The 18,779-nt window shown below is 40.5% G+C and overlaps 1 protein-coding gene across 1 annotated transcript in view; it reads right to left on the bottom strand.

Annotated features, from left to right (window-relative positions):
• Nucleotides 1–18,779, bottom strand: part of MYRFL (myelin regulatory factor like) — a 169,331-nt gene that overhangs the window by 52,175 nt on the left and 98,377 nt on the right. Inside the window, exon 13 of the mRNA XM_069081439.1 lies at nt 16,968–17,077. Within this exon, the coding sequence (XP_068937540.1) occupies nt 16,968–17,077 (110 nt within the window). The remainder of the gene's footprint in view (nt 1–16,967; nt 17,078–18,779) is intronic.

The raw sequence follows: 18,779 nt of genomic DNA, 5'->3' as shown, positions 1-18,779 counted from the left end.
AGAGAGAGAGAGAGAGAGAGAGAGAGAGAGAGAGAGAGAGAGAGAGAAGGAAAGAGGAATTATGAATTAAGTAGCTCAAAGTTTCATCATACACACTATTTGGCAAAATCTTCTTGAAGAAGCCTGTCTGAATTCCCTGACTTTGATTAAATTAAAATCCTCTAGTTGGCATTTAAAGCTCTTCCCTACCTGGCCCCTTGCTACCTTTCAAGCTGCTCACATTTCCCCCCTCCATATCCTATGTGGTCCAATAGTACCAGCCTGGTTGCTGTTCCTTACACAGAACACTCCATCTCCCCACCCTATACATTTTCACTAGCTGTTGCCCATCCCTGAGATGCTCTCCTTCTGGATTTCCCTGGCCTCCTTCCAAACTGCCCTCAGTGGATGATGCCCTAGGTCTGGGATCAGGAGACCTGATTGCAAACCCAAACTCAGACACTTACCAACCATGTGGCTATGGGAAGGTCACTTAACTCTGTCTGCCTCCATTTCCTTAGCTATACAATGGGCAAAATAGCAGTACCTACTCCCCTCTCCCCCAAGGCTGTCGTGAGGCTCAAATGAGATAATATTTGTAAAGCAGTTGGCACAGGGTAAATATTACACTAATGGTTATTTCCCTCCCTTCTCCCTCTCCCCCCCATCTTCTGCAGGAGGCCTTTCTAGGTCCCTTCCATGGCCAGTACATTCACTCTAAGGTTACCTCCCATAAATCTAAGGTGGTGTGGATGCACAACGTCGTGTCGTTGTCGTACGTTGTCTGTCTTGTTAGAATATGAGCTGCTGGAAAACAAGGCCTGTATTTTTGCCTTTCTTTACACCCCCAAAGCTTAGCACGATCCCTGGAACATAGTATGCACTTAATAAATTATTGTTGACTGATTGACTAATGGTGCTAAATCCTTACCTTTGATTAGAAGTAAATATATGAACAGAAATAAATCTATAAATGTGTGGGTTTTATAAATATATAAGTAAATGTGTGAATGCGAGTACATATGTAAATATATGTGAGTACATATGTAAATAAATATGAAATGTAAGTAAACATTTAAATAAATAAAAACGTAAACGTAATTCAATATATAAATAAACGACGCAGTAAAAAAATAAGACAGGAAAAACAAAGAAGTAAGGTAAGGACTTTGGTCAATACAGTATGATACTCATAAGTCAGCCTAGTGTACCAGAAATGGTATTTTGGATTTGGAGACAAGAACCATATATTCAAAATGTTTCTAGCTGTAAGAACTTAACCAAGAGCTTCAATTTCCTCATCCACAAAATGGGCAATAACCTACCTCAGAGATTTTCTAGGAGGAAAATATTTGTAAGCCTTATTACTACAAATGATCGATAAACATTTATTAAGCACTTAGTATATACCATTGGAGGTTACAAAGACAAATGAAACAGTTCATACCCTCAATTCAATCAATACATATTTATTAAGCACCCACTATGTGCCAGTCACTTTGCTAAGGACATATACAAATATGAAAGAGAAAGACAATGCCTGCCTTCAAAGAGTTTACAGTCTAATGGGGAAGACAATAGACAAAAGGAAATTGAAAAAAAAAAAGAGAGGGGAAGGCACTGTGGAGGCTGGTCCAATGGTCCAAGGAGTACACGCTAGGGGGTAATGCCCTCTGAGAGGCTGGTCTGGGAGGCCTCCTTCAAAGGAGGCTTTGGGAAGAGTTCTTTTCTCTACCTGGCAGCCCTCCAATCAGAGTACTGAGGATACTGATGAATTGTGTGTACCAAGGCTGATGATGCACTCTCATCAGATGATACATTTCCTGATGAGGAATTTTCCTGGGAGCATAGTGGAGTCCAGCCCAAGGAGGATCAGCTCTTCCCCTTCCCTTTCCTACTCCTCCCATTCACTCTCAAAGAGTTAACTTCTTACTGGGAGGAAAATCATATACAGAGATATATAATATATAAAAAGTAAAGATACGCAAGGTCTACACAAAGATAATTTCTAGGCGTGAGGAGGTACCAGCAGCTGAGGGGGTCAGGAAAGACCTCCCACTGGAGCTGCAGCTTGAGGTAAGCCTTGAAGGGGGCTTAGGGATTCTATTACCACCAACAGACTCCATAATTTGAGCCATGTGACTATTCCCTCCACCAAGGCAGATTGCCATTACTTAGCAGACAGTTTCATGAGTGACAATGGTGAATGAATTCATGCCTTGCTGACTCATTTTCTTGCTTCTTTCTACCTAGACAGACTAGTCTTCAGGCAACACATATGTATCATTCCTTCTCAAGGCAATACTCTAAGCCTTTCCAATTTGATAGGACAATCTAGAATCTAGAGTCTATGCTCCCTAGTCATGAAGCAAGACATTCAGGAACTCAGGATCAGTAATCCCTCAGACTAGGGCTTTAGTCAATCAATAAGCATTCATTAAACACCTACTATGTGCCAAATATTGTGCTATGCACTATAGATACAAAAAAAAGGCAAAAGACAATCTGTGCCTCAAGGAGTTTATAATCTAATGGGTGAGACAACGCCCAAACAAATAGAAACGAAGAAACCTAGATAAATGGGATAAGACAGGATAAATAGGAAATAATTAACAAAGAGAAGGCACTAGAATTAAGATGGGGCTGGGAAAGGTGTCAGTGAAGGACACTCTTGTTGTCAGAGGTCAAGGGGAGGAGACCTATGAGGTCATCTAGTCTAATCCTTTCTTTTAGAAATCAGGAAACAGGCCAGGAGAGATGTAGGGATTTGCACAGTGTCGGGTGGGTAGGATACAGCAGAGCTGGGCTCTGGACATCAAATTCAGAGCTCAGCCCAGCCCGGCCCTCAGCTACCCATACTAAATATAAATGTCTGTCTTAGGTTATTATATTGTCCTATTAAATCTACTTTTATGTACTTAAGAGAGGTCTATATAATATAATGTATAGCTGTGCCATTAATGCTCATTCATTCAGCCAATTTTGGATGCCTTTTGTGTTGACTAAATAACTGAATATGTTTATAGTTTTATATATATATGTATATTTACATACACATACATATACACACATGCACACATATATATGTATGTATATGAAAGGTGGGCAGCTGTAAGGCCATGCACAAGCAGCTTTTCAGAAGAATGCTACTGTGAAAAGCTTTTAAGATTCTGTAATCAGAATCTATTTATTCCATAACAAATCAAAACAAAACATCCACAGAAAATCAAGGTAGAGCATTCATAATATTACAACTTATCACAGAAAATTACAATATAGTATTCACAACAGCTTATCATTAAAATGGCCACATAGTTTTCACCAAAGTGGTCACAATATTTAGAACAAAGAACAGTCATCTCAAAGTACAACAGTCAAAGTCTTCCACTCATGGGGCAACTAGCTTAACTCAATCAGTCATTTATCAATAACAATCATCTCAAAGTGCAGTAGTCAAAGTCTTCCACTCATGGAGCACACTTGATTAACTCAATCAGTCACTTATTCAGCAATCAATTACTAAGTATCATACACAAACCCTCCAACCCTAGGGCACTAGTAAACTACAATTTCATCATTAATCAGTACCCATGGAGAGGACTTTTCATCTTGACTTGGGGCCGGGTTCTCAGATTCCCTGGATCCCCTTCCATGGTCCCAGTTTCTACCTGAATTCACCAGACTGTCACCTGGGTTCAATGGCAGACAGCTCCTGGTTCCTTGTCCAGCTCTCTGGGCAGGTCCTGCTCCACACTGAAGTTCACAGGGTCTGGTCCATGTCAGATCCTTCACCATTTCTGCTCCAGGGAATTCAAGGCTCAACCAAGCCACAAACAGACAAAGTCTCAACATCCTGGTCATGCTTCCTCAGTCTTCTCCTGGGCTCCTGGGCTCCTGGCTCCTGGCTCCTGGGCTCCTCCACCACCATAAGTCCTCAGGAAATTCTGGCTCAGTTCTCCATTCTTCTGTAGCTGCTCTGCCACCAGATGCTGGTCCCAAGAAATTCTGACTGTGCCTCTCTGGGGCTTTTCTTATATACCCAGCATTAGCTACTTCCTATTTCTGCCAACCCCTTCCTGTTATGTCAGCCACAGGAGACAGGAGTTCATACCTTCTGTTTCCCCAACAGAGTCTTGATCAATTACTAAATGCTAAGTACCTGCTACCTTGCCAATACAAAAAGGTGCCTTCAAATTCAAATTATATTACCATTATAGCAGCAAGCCCACAGGTAGGGATATAATCCATAGTATTGTTCCCATGGGAAAAACATCTGACTTGTATTCATCTGATTGAATAGAGACCTGGTCTAAGAGCTAGGGGGACCTGGGTTCTTATCCTACCTCCAACACACACTAACTATGAATACATGCAAGTCAGTCAGCTCTCTGAAACTGTTACAAATGAATTGCTGATCTCATTTGGTGGAAGGATTTTCCACACCAGAAGCACCAGATAGCATACTGGGACTGGAGTCAGGAAGACCTGAATTCAAATCCAGCCTTAAACACTTACTAGATGTGAGACCCTGAGCAAGTCACTTAACCTCTGCCTGCCTCAGTTTCCTCCATTGTAAAATAGGGATAGAAATTGTACGTACCTCCCAGCATTGTTGTGAGGATAAAGACAAAATGATATTTGTAAAGTCCTTAGTACAGTGTCTGGAACACAGTAAGCATCTTATAAATGCTAGCCATAATTATTATCGCTGGTCATCACCAAGGAAGGGAGGAACTTTGATGGACAGTTAGCAGTTGGCTTATCAGATCGCCATCGAGACCTTCTACACCATCTTTACTGACTTGGCTGTTATGTGCCAGGAATGATGAACCCATGAGGCTCATGTAACCTTGGGTTCACAGTCAGGAACAAGTCATCCAGCGTAAATGTAAAATTCCTATGATTTCAGCTCTAGAACTAGAGGATGCCTCCAAAGTCATTCAAACTCAATGAGCATTTATTAAGCGCCTACTATATGCCAAGTAATGGGGCTATAAAGACACAAATAAAGAGCCCTTGCCCTCAAGAAGCTTACATTTTCCTGGAGCAGCCCTACCACACATTAATAATTTAAATGAAAAAGAACATGCAATGAAAGGCGATGCGGCGCAGGACAGAGAGCCAAACTTGGAGTCAGAATAATCTACGCCCTACTCCTACCTTTGACAAATAAAATCTGTAAGATCGTGGACAAGCTCTGTCACTTCTATGTGCCCCAAACTACTCTCTAGGATTTGAAGTTATTAATGAGCTGCTGACTTGCAGTGGCAGAGGGAGCTTTTGCACAGGGAGTTCCCCGCTTCAATGAAATCATAGGCCTAGATTTTTTTTTAATTGTTGTTCTATTGTTTCAGTCATGTCCAACTTGTGGGGGTTTTCTTGGCAAAAATACTGGAATAGTTTACCATTTCCTTCTCCAGATCATATTATAGATGAGGAAACTGAGGTAAACAGGTTTAAGTGACTTGCCCAGGGTCATACAGCTAGTAAGTGTCTGAGGCCAGATTTGAACTCAGGAAGATGAGTCTTCCTGATTCCAAACCCAGTGCTCTATCCACTGTGCCCCTTTTAAAAATACAAAGTAATATAAATTATTTGAGAGAGATGGGGCACTAACAATTCAAGTGGGAGAGGAAAATCAGGAAAAGCCTGAGGTAGAAGAGTTTATCTGATTTAATTTGAGTGGGGAACTCCTGGCATGGAAAAAAACCCTCCACCAAAACAGATCAGTAATTCATTTGTAACTTACAGGTAAACCTGAGCACACCTTTGAGGGAAGTTAGTGATCTATGAGACAGAGGAGAGAATGAGAGGAATGCACTGACAATGATGAGTTTTTTCCACTGGATATACCCCATGCCAATGAAATAATTGGTTCAGATTTTTTTTCAAATATAAAGTAATATGAACTGAGAGACTGGGGTGGGGGAAGAAGAAAAAGAAGAGGGAGAGGGAGGGAGGTGAAGACAGACAGACAGACAGACAGAGACAGAGAAAGACTAACAAAATGGATTTGTGATTTACATGTAAACCTGAGAAGGAGGGAATGCTTTATACAGCCTGTTCAAAGACATGAAGACAGAAAATGGAATGTTACATATGTTAAACAGCCAGTAAGCCAGTTGTCCACAATGGGGAAATGTATGAGAGAATAACATGAAATAAGAATGAGAAGGTAAATGAGGCAATTATAGAGGGCTTTCTGAGCCAGGCTGAGAATTTTTCTATATTATCCTAGAAGACTGTTGATTTCTGAGTAGAAGGGTGACATTGTCACACCTGAGTTTTAGGAAAATCAGTTGGACATCCATTCAGAGGATGGATTGCAAATAGGAGAGAATGGATGCAAGTTACCAATCAGGGGGCTATTGTAATGGTCCAGGTAAGAGCTGATGAGGGCCTGAACCAGGGGAGAGGCTGATTCTTTGTCTGTATTTCAGCAGTGAGACTAGCCTGCTATAAACTGCACTTTCTTCAACACTAGCTTGCCTGTGCCTCTGGGTAGATCCAAGGTAAAAAATAACTCACCTGGTAAATAAACTAAAGTGTCTCTCCCAAAGAGGAAATAAAGGAGAGTTTTCTACTGCCCTACTGATCGATCACTATGGCATTGGTTTTGAGGATGCCAAGGAAAATCACCAAGCAATATCCACCAAGTCCTTTATGGATGTATGGATGCCTATTAAGAATATTGCAATAGCTAGTATTCTGCCCCTGGACATCATAATCTATCTACAGACATAACTCAAGTGCTGTTTTCTGCCATCATCCCACGTAGGGAGACATCCATAGGATATTGTGATATTTCCTGAACTACAGGAGAGCAATCAGGTAAACCTGACATTGGACTTATCAATAAAATAATAAATTATCACCATAAATTATTATTGTCATTATTGTTGCTGAAAAGTATAACCTTCTCCCGTTAGAGGGGGTCTCTCAGTGAGGGAACATTGCCCATCCTAACTAAATGAATGAATGAATGAGTGGGAAAACATTTTAGGCATTTGTTAGTACAGTGCAAGGCATTAAAGTACATAGAAGAGAGAGATACATAAGTATTCAAACATCCATACAACATATATAGACACACACACATATGTGTGTATACTTAAAGAAAGAGGAATTGTGGCCAGGGAAGGGTGTTTTGGTCTGGGAAGAAGTCAGAAGAATGAGCTGTGGAGCCCCTCCTGGGAGAATGGATTGAAATGCTCTTTCTACATGCAATGGTAGTATTGATTTGATAACAAATGCCAAAGCAGAAATAAGGGATGGGGTGGTGTGCCCAGTCGCAGACCATCACATGACAGACATGAACGAGAATGGGAAGGTTGGGGGCCAACAGCCAGGCCACAGGGAGGGAGTTCCTTCAGGGCATGGTTTATGAACATATGAAGCTAAGTAATAAATCCTTTATGAAAAATGTGGTGAACCTACCAAGCTTAATATGGGCAGCTAGGTAGCGCAATGGATAGAGTGCCAGCCTGGGGTCAGGAAGACTCATCTTCCTGAGTTCAAATACTGCCTCAGACACTTCCTAGCTGTGGGACCCTGGGCAAGTCACTTAACCCTGTTCGGCTCAGTTCTCTCATCTGTAGAATGAGCTGGAGAAGGAAATGGCAAACCACTCTAGTTTCATTGTCAAGAAAACCCCAAACAGGGTTATAAAGAATCCGAAATGACTGAACAACATAAATCTAAGGCTCCTTCTGTATTTATTTGCATTATTCAGTTAATACAGCATATCTCAGGGCAGTTTAAGCTATTACGATAGCACTAAGACTTTTGGGACATCCTGTGTTTATTTTATGACTACTAATACTTTTACTTGTTTCCTTCACTGTGATGTAAACTCCTTGCAAAGTAGGATTTGTTTCATTCTTTATACTTGCATCCTTAGCATTTAGCATATGCCTGGCATACAGCAGACATTTAATAAATGCTTGTTGATTGACTGAGGGAGCTGGACTTTTCCAGGAGGAAGAGGCTTCTTATACTCCAAAGAATGATGAGAAAGATCTACATTTGCCATTAGGGGAGAATGGTCAGTAACTGCAAGTATGAGTCACTGTTACTGGGGCCAAGATTGGTCAGTTCTTTTAAAAGCTTCCTCTGGTATAGTACATGATGTCCCAAAAGTCTAAGTGCAGTTTTAAGTGCTATCAAAGTTTAAACCTACCCTAAGATTTTGGGGATACCTTGTAATCCTCAATAGCAGTTTAAAACTGAACTAAGAATTTGGGGATACCATATATCCTTTAAAAATCATCAGGGTGGGGAACTAGGTGATGCACTGTCCCTAAAATCAGGAGGATCTGAGTTCAAATCCAACTTTAGACACTTGACACTTCGCTAGCTGTGTGACCTTGGGCAAGTCACTTAACCCTAATTGCCTTGCCTTTCCCTCTCAAAAATAAATAAAAATCATCAGGGACCAAGGAATGAGCACTTACAAATCCAAAGTCAGAGAGGTATGTAAAGTCCTAGAAAGGCAGAGTTGGGAATGATCTTGGAGGTCATTTAACCCAACCTCCATCCAAATCATGAATCCCATTAGCAATAACCTCTGCTTCAAGACTTCCAGGGACATGAACTTCCTGAGACAGTCCATCCCATATATTGCAGGTTTGCATTCCATTCAAGAACTTTATAACAATATCGAATCGCAATACAAATTCCTATCTCTAGCATTCCAATGTAATAGCTTCATATCATATGTTATACCTTCTATATTATGGGTTCAAAGCTGTCACATGCTAAAAACGGAAATTCTTTCATTAATCCATTAATTTGTTCCCCAATTGTTTATTTAGAACCTACCATGTGTAGCACTGTAGGACAGATATTATTTTACAATTATCTGGAATTCAGGTTGGACAAATAAAGGAGAATTTGACAATTGGTGAGAACAGTACCAAATTGGGATTGTGAGTGTCTATGTTTGAAAGTTGTTCAAAAATATATCTTTGGAACTAATAGGTACTAAATTTTTAAGTTTAGCCATTTTGGTGATTATATATTTACAAACAGTGTAGAAAATTCATGGCTTTAAAAAGTATGTATAAGATTTGTTGTTCAGTCATTTTCAGTCGTGTCCAACTTTTTAGGTCCCCATTTGGGGTTTTCTTGGCAAAGATAATAGAGGAGTTTGCCATTTTCTTCTCCAGCTCACTTTACACTTAGGGAAACTGAGGCAAACAGAATTAAGTGACTTGCCCAGGGTCATATAGCTAGTGTTTAAGGTCAGATTTGATCCCAGGAAGATGAGTCTTCTTGGCTCTATCCACTGTGCCACTGAGAAGACAGTTCCATCTGGAATCTCATATAAAACATTTGCTTGTTAGTTCTAATCATAGCTGGAGATCCCACTGCCCTCAGGTGACAGCATGCCTAAAGTGCCGTTTGGGGGGGTTGGGTTTTTTTTTTTAATAGAAGGGTTAAGAAACATCTTTTAAAGGTTAAAAACAGATGGGTTCAAATGTAAATGAATAACAAATGTCACATCTCCCACCGAACCTTTTACACCAAAAACATAACTAAAAGCAAAAGAAATCAATTTGGTTTTGTTTCTCTCATCTCCCTACCCATCTATGGAGGTTTGGGACAAAATAACCAACATGGAGAAGATGGGAAAAATCTGACAAGACACCAAATGTTGAATCACTGCTTGAAATATCAAAAACTAGCAATAAGAATACGTACCCAGATAGGATCATTTATACATTACAAGGTCTCATGGTACACTTAAGGAGGATGGGGTCATGGGAGTGGGATGATAAACATTTATTAAGAGCCTACTGTGTGCCAAGCTCTACACTTTACCTCATTTGAGCCTTAACTTAAGGGAAGCCCATGACTTGTATAAATGCTTTATATGTATTTATTTGGGGAGGGGGTGAAGAAAGGGAGAGGGGAAAAAGTGGGAGGGAGGAGAGATCCAGGTGATCCTGGATTCCTGAAGTCTGTGCCCAAAGAATGCAATTTTCCACCCTATCCTACCAGAACCTTGAACTCTGCCCCCTGGAAGTGCTTTAGCCTTTGATAAGTGAGCTTTTGCTATCTTGTCCCAAACCAGATCACCACTCTATTTTCCTGACATTTCTAAACTATGGCTCCAGGTACTTCCTCTGTGTCCTGCCCTTGTCCCTCTATCCCCCTCTTTGGTTAATTTGTCTCCCTCCTCTCCATCCCCCATAGACCTCCCTTGAGGTCGAAGACCCTCTTGTCATTTAAATCTCCAGTTCTTAGCACAGTGCCTGGCCAATAGTATGCCCTTAATTATTTTTCATCCCTGATTCAAATTTTGACAGTTACTGCCGCAAGGAGATAAATGGCCTGGCTGTGAACAGTGTCCCATCTAAGATCTAGATTAGACCTCTTGCCAGAAGATTTTACATGCTGTTAGCATGGGAGCATAGTGGATAAGATGCTACACTTGGAATTAGTAAGATTTGAGTTCAACTTAATTGTGTAACCCTGGGCAGGTCATTTAACCTTAGTCAAACTCATTTTCCTGATCTGGAAAATGGGTATGCTAGTAGATCAAGACCTCATAGGACTTTTGGGAACATCAAATTAAATAAACTATATAAAGTGCTTTGCAAACCTTAGAGCACTAATTTGGGGCTATTATTGTGATTGTAATTATTATTATAAAATGATGAAATGCTTTTGGCCACAGCAACTCCCAAAGACAATCTACTCAATAACAAAGGCATGGTCATTTGCATTAGAGGAAGGAGTATCCATCCTGATGAAATCCCCAATCCTTGAAGTATGTCAAGATGGGTTAGTTTTGTGAAATGAGCCCAGAGCTAGAAATAAAAAGCTGTAGTCTATTCTCAGATGGAGTTGGATTTGGCTTTATGACCTTAAGTAAATCACGTTTCTGAGTCAATTTCTTTGTCTATAAAATGGAAAATAGTCTGCCAGCACATAAAGAATTGAAATCATTTCTGATGTGGCATAAAGGAAGGAGCACTGAACTTGGAATCAGGAAGACCTGAGGTCAAATCCTACCTTAGACACTGACTAACTGTGTGACCTCAGGCAAGAAGCTTCACCCCTCTGTGCCTCAGTTTCCTCTCTTGTGAAATGAAGGCCTCCAGGATCCCTTCCAACACTAGATCTCTATTCCTATGAAAGGTCATGGCATAGAAAACAGCATCAAAAAGCAGAATCTGATTGATTTTGCTGCACATAACATGTAACAAAGAAAAAGAAAAGACAGTTACGGACTAAATGTTCACGGGTTTTAGTCTTCATCTTCACATTTCCCCATGAGATTATAAACTCCCTGATGGCAAGGACTGTCGTTTGCCTCTTGTTGTATCCTTTGGACTTATCACAGTGCCTGGCATACAGTAGATGCTTAATAAATATTTATCAATTGAATAATTGAAAGATGCTCTAGACCTCCTTTTTTGATCATACATTCAAACATGTCTTTTTGATAAAAAAGAGATCTTTTTGAGATCTAGTGTTGGAAGGGATCCTGGAGGCCTTCATTTCACAAGAGAGGAAACTGAGGCACAGAGGGGTGAAGCTTCTTGCCTGAGGTCACACAGTTAGTCAGTGTCTAAGGTAGGATTTGACCTCAGGTCTTCCTGATTCCAAGTTCAGTGCTCCTTCCTTTATGCCACATCAGAAATTATTTCAATTCTTTTTGATCATACATACAACATGTCTCAAAGGTCTATTATTTGCACATCACTGTCCTAGGTGCTAAAGGGACATCCACAGCCACATAAGATGAGGCCCTTACCTCAAGGAATCTGCAATACAGCCCATACCAAGCATTCATGGCAGAAGTATTCTACTAACAATAACCACTCATTCCTCTCAATTGCCCCTTGTCACTGTGCCCCACCCAAGACAGGTGCTTCTCCATCACAAAAGTCTTTCCTCTGCCACCTAGATTGTCAAGAGACTTGTGCATTAAGGTTCATCAATGCCTTTTACTTGGCAACTTTGACCTTTCTTCCCTTTTTGTGGTTGGTGGTGCTCAGTTGTGTTCAACTCTTCCTGACCCCATGAACACAACAGTCTAGGACCTTCTGCCCAAGAGGCTCATCTTCCAATGGCATCTCTGTCATCATGTCAACACTGTCCGTGGGTTTTTCCTGGCAAAGACACTGAAGTGGTTTGCCATTTCCTCCCTTATCCCATCTCAATCCCATTCCTTGTCTCTGGACAGAGAGCCTCTCTCAAGTTCCATTTGCCCCCTTGCTCCTAGAGACAGGGCTCTCAGCACTCTTCAGGGCACTACACAGAGGCATAAGGCATATCTTATATATGCCAAGAAGGAGGTAACTTTCGATAACTTCATGTTGTCTTATAAGGTCATCGCTCTGTGTAAGAGAGGCAAGAAAACAAAGCCACCTGGTATCCAGCTTGATAGCTATCTCCTCTAACTTGGCATGGTCTGATTCACAATCTATAAATTGTAGATAAAAATGAAATTGAAAAGGCAATCTGTAGATAATACAAAACCGGCAGTTCATGAAATGGCCTGACTGTGGGGAGAAAAGAAAATGCTTCAATACAGACTTGTACTTTTCATTACCATTTCCCAGAAAATCCATTTTTAAAAAAAAGGGCAGGAAGCCTAGGCATTCTAGCTTACCAGTCCTTAATCTGCACTCTCCCATTCTTTTGGTAGACCTCATCATTAATGAAAGACATTCCAGAGTAAGGCCTGTATCCAATACAAAGCCACGGCAGAAATTGAGGCAGCAGGATTTCCACAGACAAAAAATGACAAATATAAAGGAAAAGGGAGTAGTTACTTGCTATATTTATCACCATAGCAAAGAGAAATATAACAGGAGTATGTGAATTGTCGACCCCAGGCTTTATTTTTATAACAAAATGAAATGTCACTTTGACTTGACCAGGACACAGAAAAGTCTGAAGACTAAGGGATGTAATCAAAATCTTTTCACTTATAACTTTTGGTTTAGCTGTGTTGTAATTTAACATTTTTATCTTTAATGATTTAAATGTTAAATTTTAAAATTTAACTTTTTATCTTTATGCCTTGAATGCCTTGAAATGACTATCATTTCCACTTGAATAAAGGTATGGATGGAACAGTCATCAAATTTGCAATGACACAGAACTGACAGAGGTAGCTAACATATGGGATGACAGCAGGATCCAAAGGGATATTGACAGGCTTAAACATTCAATCAATAAACATTTATTAAGCACCTACTATAAGCCAGGGACGAAGCTAAACTAAGCATTGAGTTGAACCTAATAAAATGAATTTCAATAGGAATAAATATAAAGTCTTGCACATGGGCATCCTAGAGAGTAGTTCTGTAAGATATCTTGAGGTTCTTAATAGACTACAAGCTCAATATGAGTTGACTGTGTGGTACAGCAGCATAGAAAGGCTAATAGGGCCATGGTACCTTAAAGCTTCCAGGAACAGGAGGAAGGTGAGGGTCCCACTGTGCTCTGCTCTAACCAGACTTCACTGTGTTCAATTCTAGGAACCATGGCATAAGAAGGATAGTCATAAGCAGTGAACATTCAATATCGCAAAGGGCCTTGAGTTCACATAAAACGGGTAGAGTTGAGGAAGATAGGCCTTAGATTGGAAGGTCTTTGAGGTCAGGGGATGTCTTTTTCCCCTTTTTATATCCCTAGTGCTTTTCACGGTGCCTTGCACATAGTAGGCACTTAACAAATACTGATTTGATTGATTGAAGTAGGCATGCTAAGCCTGGAGATGGAAAGAAGACTCAGGGGAGACACGGTAGCTATCTTCAAGTATTTGAAAGTCTGCTATGTGGAGGATGGATTAGACTTTTCTGTTGGACCCCAGAGACCAGAACCAAAAGCAGTAGGTCCAAGATGCACAAAGACAAATTCATATTTAGTATCAGAAAAAACTTCCTCAAAATTATAACAGAGCAAAAGCAAAATGGGCTGCCTAGACAGGTGGTGAGTTCCACCATCTTGGACATCTTTCTATCAAGGGTGAAAGTCTACCTGTCAGGCACGTTATTGAGGAATTCCTTTCACATATGGGTTGACCTAGATGGCCACTGAGGTCCCTTCCACCTTTCAAATTCTGTGAATCTGTATGAGGACATATAATAGAGGGAGAGGGACCAGAACTTGGGTGTCCTCTGGATTCCCTTATGTCACCTGTTACCACGTTACCAGTCAAAGAGAGGTTTGATTCAGGATGCCCCTTTGGATAAGCTTATCTTTCCCCAGGCTGTCATTTGCCTCAAAGTCAGATAAGTGGTGCAATTTATAGAGCACTGGTTTGAAGTCAGGAAGACCTAAGTTCAAATCCAGCCTCAGATTAGCTGTGTGACCTTGGGCAAGTCACTTCAACTCTGTCTGCCTTCATTTGCCCAACTGTAAAAAGCAGATAATAATTGCACTTATCTCACAGTGTTGTTGAGAGGATCAAATGCAATATTTTTAAAGTGCCTTACCACATAGTAAGTAGTGCTTAATAAATGTTTTCCTCTTCCCCTTCAAAGGCTCATTTGACTGTTAGCTCTAGAGGTACATAAGTTATACTTTATGTTTATACATCCTTTTGCTTATTGGAAGCCTGTGTTTGCCTACGGCATATAGTTTTTATAGCAAACCTTTCTTGCATGTGAGACATTCAAATAGGATATGTGTTCACCCCTCCAATGTTCCTCAGCTTGTGCTGAAAGATAATGTCTCTCATCTCTTTAGAGAGATCAAACTGCTTTCCAAATCCCTATCCCCTCCATTACATAAATAATGAGATAGATGGCTACCAGGGTTTTTGTTTATCACCAAACACATGAACACACTGTAATGGTAGGACATATACCAGATATGTATATGTATACCAGTGAGTATGCCCTATTCTACCAGAATGGGAATCTTTGGGAGACTGCGCCTCTTATATGAGGGGTAGGTAAAGATACCCCTACTTCATGTGCCCACATAATTTACTTTGATACTCTGTCCTAATTAAATGTTTTATTATTTAATTTATGGTTCATCTCTGATTTCTTAGTAAAGAAGACACTAAAAATGAACTCAAACACTATTTGCATAATTGCAATTACTCATTACCTTTATGGTTTATACACATATACATACATGCATACATACATACATACATATGTATGTATACTATTCCTTGGGTAACAAGGGTTGACAAAATTGAAGGGGATTCTTGTTAAACAAAGTATGAGACTCTTTTCTGACATTTTTCTTTCTAGACAGAATGAGGTCTATGTTCACCAAAAAATCTCCTGGGGTTTCCAAGAGAAAATTAAAATGGGAGACCTTTGACTCTAAATCCCTAAAGTAAATCAGAGGGAAATTTGAATGTGGTTCAGATTAAGCAAGCAACTAGAGAGGTTTAGAGTTAGAGTAAGAACAATGCTACCTCCAGCTGTTCCTAATTTTGTAGAAGTTTGGCCTTGATGATATAGCACCCAATGGATTTCACTGCTATAAGTTTAAGTTGCTAAAAGCACCCAAAGCGCTTCCATTTCTTCATGTATTTCCAGTATTCATTTAATTTAGCCTGGCTCTGGCTTCTTGCTCAAATGACATTCAAACTCAGCTGCAACAGGAATTCTGACCAGTGACCTTCCCCAGGTTCACACTTAGAATCATAGAATGGACTTTTCAGGTCATCTAGTCATAAAATCAACATCCAGAAGGACCTTCATTAGATCTCTAGTCTAATCCATAGATGAGGTCATTTCTAACAAGTTGAAGTCTCCAGAGATGGGAGATTCATGTTACCATCTTTTGAGGAGGAAACCCGCTCTATTTCTTATAGCTAAAGTCTCTAGGGACCTCTTTCTCATTCAATTACTTTTAGATTGAAATGAAATTTGCCGCTTTGCAACTCCCACAGTCCCTTGTTCTACTCTGTGGACCCATCAGAATAAGCTTAATTCCTTATGCACATGCCCACCCCTCAAATATTTTGAGACCAGATTAGGTCCACCTCCATGCTCCAAGTCTCATTTTAAAAGCTAGGCTAAGGGGTGGCCAGGTGGCTCAGTGAGTAAGAGCACCAGCTCCAGTGTCGGGATGACCTGGAGATCGAATCCGGGCTCAGATACTCAGCACCACACCCAGAAATAACTGGCCGTGTAACCTTGAGCAAGTTACTTAACCCCAATTGTTAAAAAAAAAAAAAGCTAGGCTAAATAGCCTTCAATGGATCTTCATTATAGCATGATTCAGAGTCCCCTCCCCAACCCTGAATGAATGTAGGCAACAAGGAGGCACAATGGATAGAGCCTTGGGCCTAGAATCAGGAAGAACTGAGTTCAAATCCAGCCTCAGATACTTACTAGTTGTGTGACTGGGCTAGTTATTTAACCTCCATCTGCTTCAGTTTCCTCAATTGTAAAATGGGGATAATAACAGCAGCTACCTTGCATGGTTGTGGTGAGGACCAGATGAGAGCTTATTTATAAGGTACTTTGAGCAGTGCCCATCCTCCTCCATCCCAAAGCAGTTTATAGGACCATAGATGGAAAGCTGGGATGGACCTCATCCATCAAGTCCAACTGTTTCATTTTCCAGACAAGGAAACTGAGGCCAAGTGAATGAAGTCACTGATCATATAATAATATAATAACTGATTCTGAAGGATGCTTCTTGGGGAATTCCAAGCTGCTATGATTGATTTATTGGGTTTTGCTTCATTTTAGCAATGCTCTGGCCAGCATCCATGTAGAAGAGTCGGTGCAAACCTACTGACATTTTCCTCAGTTTTTGATTAGAGATCCAGGTTTTCTAATTCCAAGACAAGTGTTCTTTTCACCGTGACGCATTAACTTTCCTCAAAGTACATTTATTGGTGGCCCAGTAGATAAAGTATGGGCCCTGGAGTCAGGAGGACCTGAGTTCAAATGTGGCCTCAGACATTTACCAACTGTGTAACCCTGGACAAGTCACTTAACCCCAATTGCCTCCAGAAAAAAAAAGTACATTTATTTGTTGATAATTACCTTATCAATCATGAGGAAGTTCTCCAATTTCTCTCCATTTTCACACGTAATATCACCAGCTTCTCTGACTGCCCTAGGTAAGACCTCTTGTACCTCCTGGGCTATCATTCCTATTTACAGAAAACAAAACAAAACATCAAGTTTATTGCACTTAGGATCTTCAGAAGTGAATTCCCTGAAATACATACAGAGCCAGAGGTGTGCAGGAGCCAGCTTATTAAATTTTCAGTCTGAGCATTAACACCTGGAAATCTGTAAATGCTACAAACCAGGGCTTGATTTATTATTTGTTGGTTGTCTGGTCTTAAGAAAGTGATGGAGAAAATGGTTATGATGCAGATTAAATTAAAAAATGTGTCATATGCATTTTTTTTCCTTCAGAGAGCCAGTGGTTCAAACATTTACCAGAATATTACCAGAAGAGCCCAAGGTGGGATGGAAAACAGCAATACAGATATTAAATTCTCTGAAAATACATGGGAAGAAGAGTCTAACTCTTCTGAGATCCACTATTGCATTCTAAACGAAAACCTTTAAGTACAGATGCCATTCCCCAGAGTGAAGGAGTGAGAGAAAGAGAGAGAGACCGCCCAGGGAGCACGTTATGTTTCTCAATGGACAGAAACATAAACATTCTCTTGTATATCCTTTGGAGAGTGGATCCCCTGATCTCATTCTGCCTATAAGCCTGCCTTCCCCACAGAAAGAACCTAAAACAGGCTGAGGCAAAAGCATAATAAAAATGGAAGCTCTTATGATTGTTATAGCTAGTATTTATATAGGCCAGACTTGAACTTATGACGTCCTAAAGTCAGGAACTCTCATCTTCATGAGTTCAAATCCGGCCTCACACACTGACTAGCTGTGTGACAAGTCACTTAGCCCTGTTTGCCTCAGTTCCCTCATCTGTAAAATGAGCTGGAGAAGGAAATGGCAAACCATTCAGGTATCTCTGCCAAGAACACCCCAAATGGGGTCACCAAGAGTCCGACATGATTGAGAAAAACTTAGTAACAACTACAGAAAGAGCCTCCTTTGCACTGGACCCTGGGCTAAGGTTTACAATTAGTGTCTTCTTTTATCTCATGACAACCTTAGGACATAGGCGTCGCTATCCTCATTTTACAGATGAAGTAAAATGACTCGCCCAGGGTCAAAGAGCTGGTAAGTGTCTGAGGCTGGATTCGAACCCCAGGCCTAGCATTCTGGGACAGAGTTGCTCTCAGCCTGTGAAAATCCACACGTGAAAGGCTGGCAGTTGTAAACGTTGTTAATGCTTTCACTGGCTGTGGATTTTGCATGCCAGCAAGGAGACAGGAACTTTTCTCTGTTTTCTTGGCTACCTATAACATAACTATTAAATGAGGGGAACAGACTCAACAATCCTTAAAATCCTTTCTAGCTCTAAATCAATGATCCGCAGATGCCTTTCATCCTCTCCCTGTCCTGCTCTTATGCCTTTAATGACTCTCTGTTGGCTTAGTGGCGTTTCTGAAACTCATTTAACCACAAAATACTTTCTTGCTTAATGTCCAGTGTGTCCCAAAAGTCTTAGTGCAGTTTAAGCTTAATTATTTAGGTTTATTATGAAGGCTTTAGTTGCACTAAGACTTCACAAACATATTGGCAGAATTTTGAAATAAAAAAGCCACTGTTTCTGGGACAAATTTAGGGTTGTTAAGAGAGTTTTTCCATAACCCTTCTCTCCTTCCGTTAAATCTTGGGACCAAATCATTGTTCATTTGCAAGATTTATCCAAGATATATCCTGATGGGCGAGCTCTATAGGTCATCTATCTAACTATATCTATCT

This window comes from Petaurus breviceps, unplaced genomic scaffold (assembly GCF_028583685.1).
Source record: "Petaurus breviceps papuanus isolate PSGF00001 unplaced genomic scaffold, PetGlider_PUasm1.0 154, whole genome shotgun sequence".
Lineage (NCBI taxonomy): Eukaryota > Metazoa > Chordata > Mammalia > Diprotodontia > Petauridae > Petaurus > Petaurus breviceps.
The sequence above is the reverse complement of the archived record's forward strand: the minus strand, read 5'-3'. Positions and strand labels throughout refer to the sequence as shown.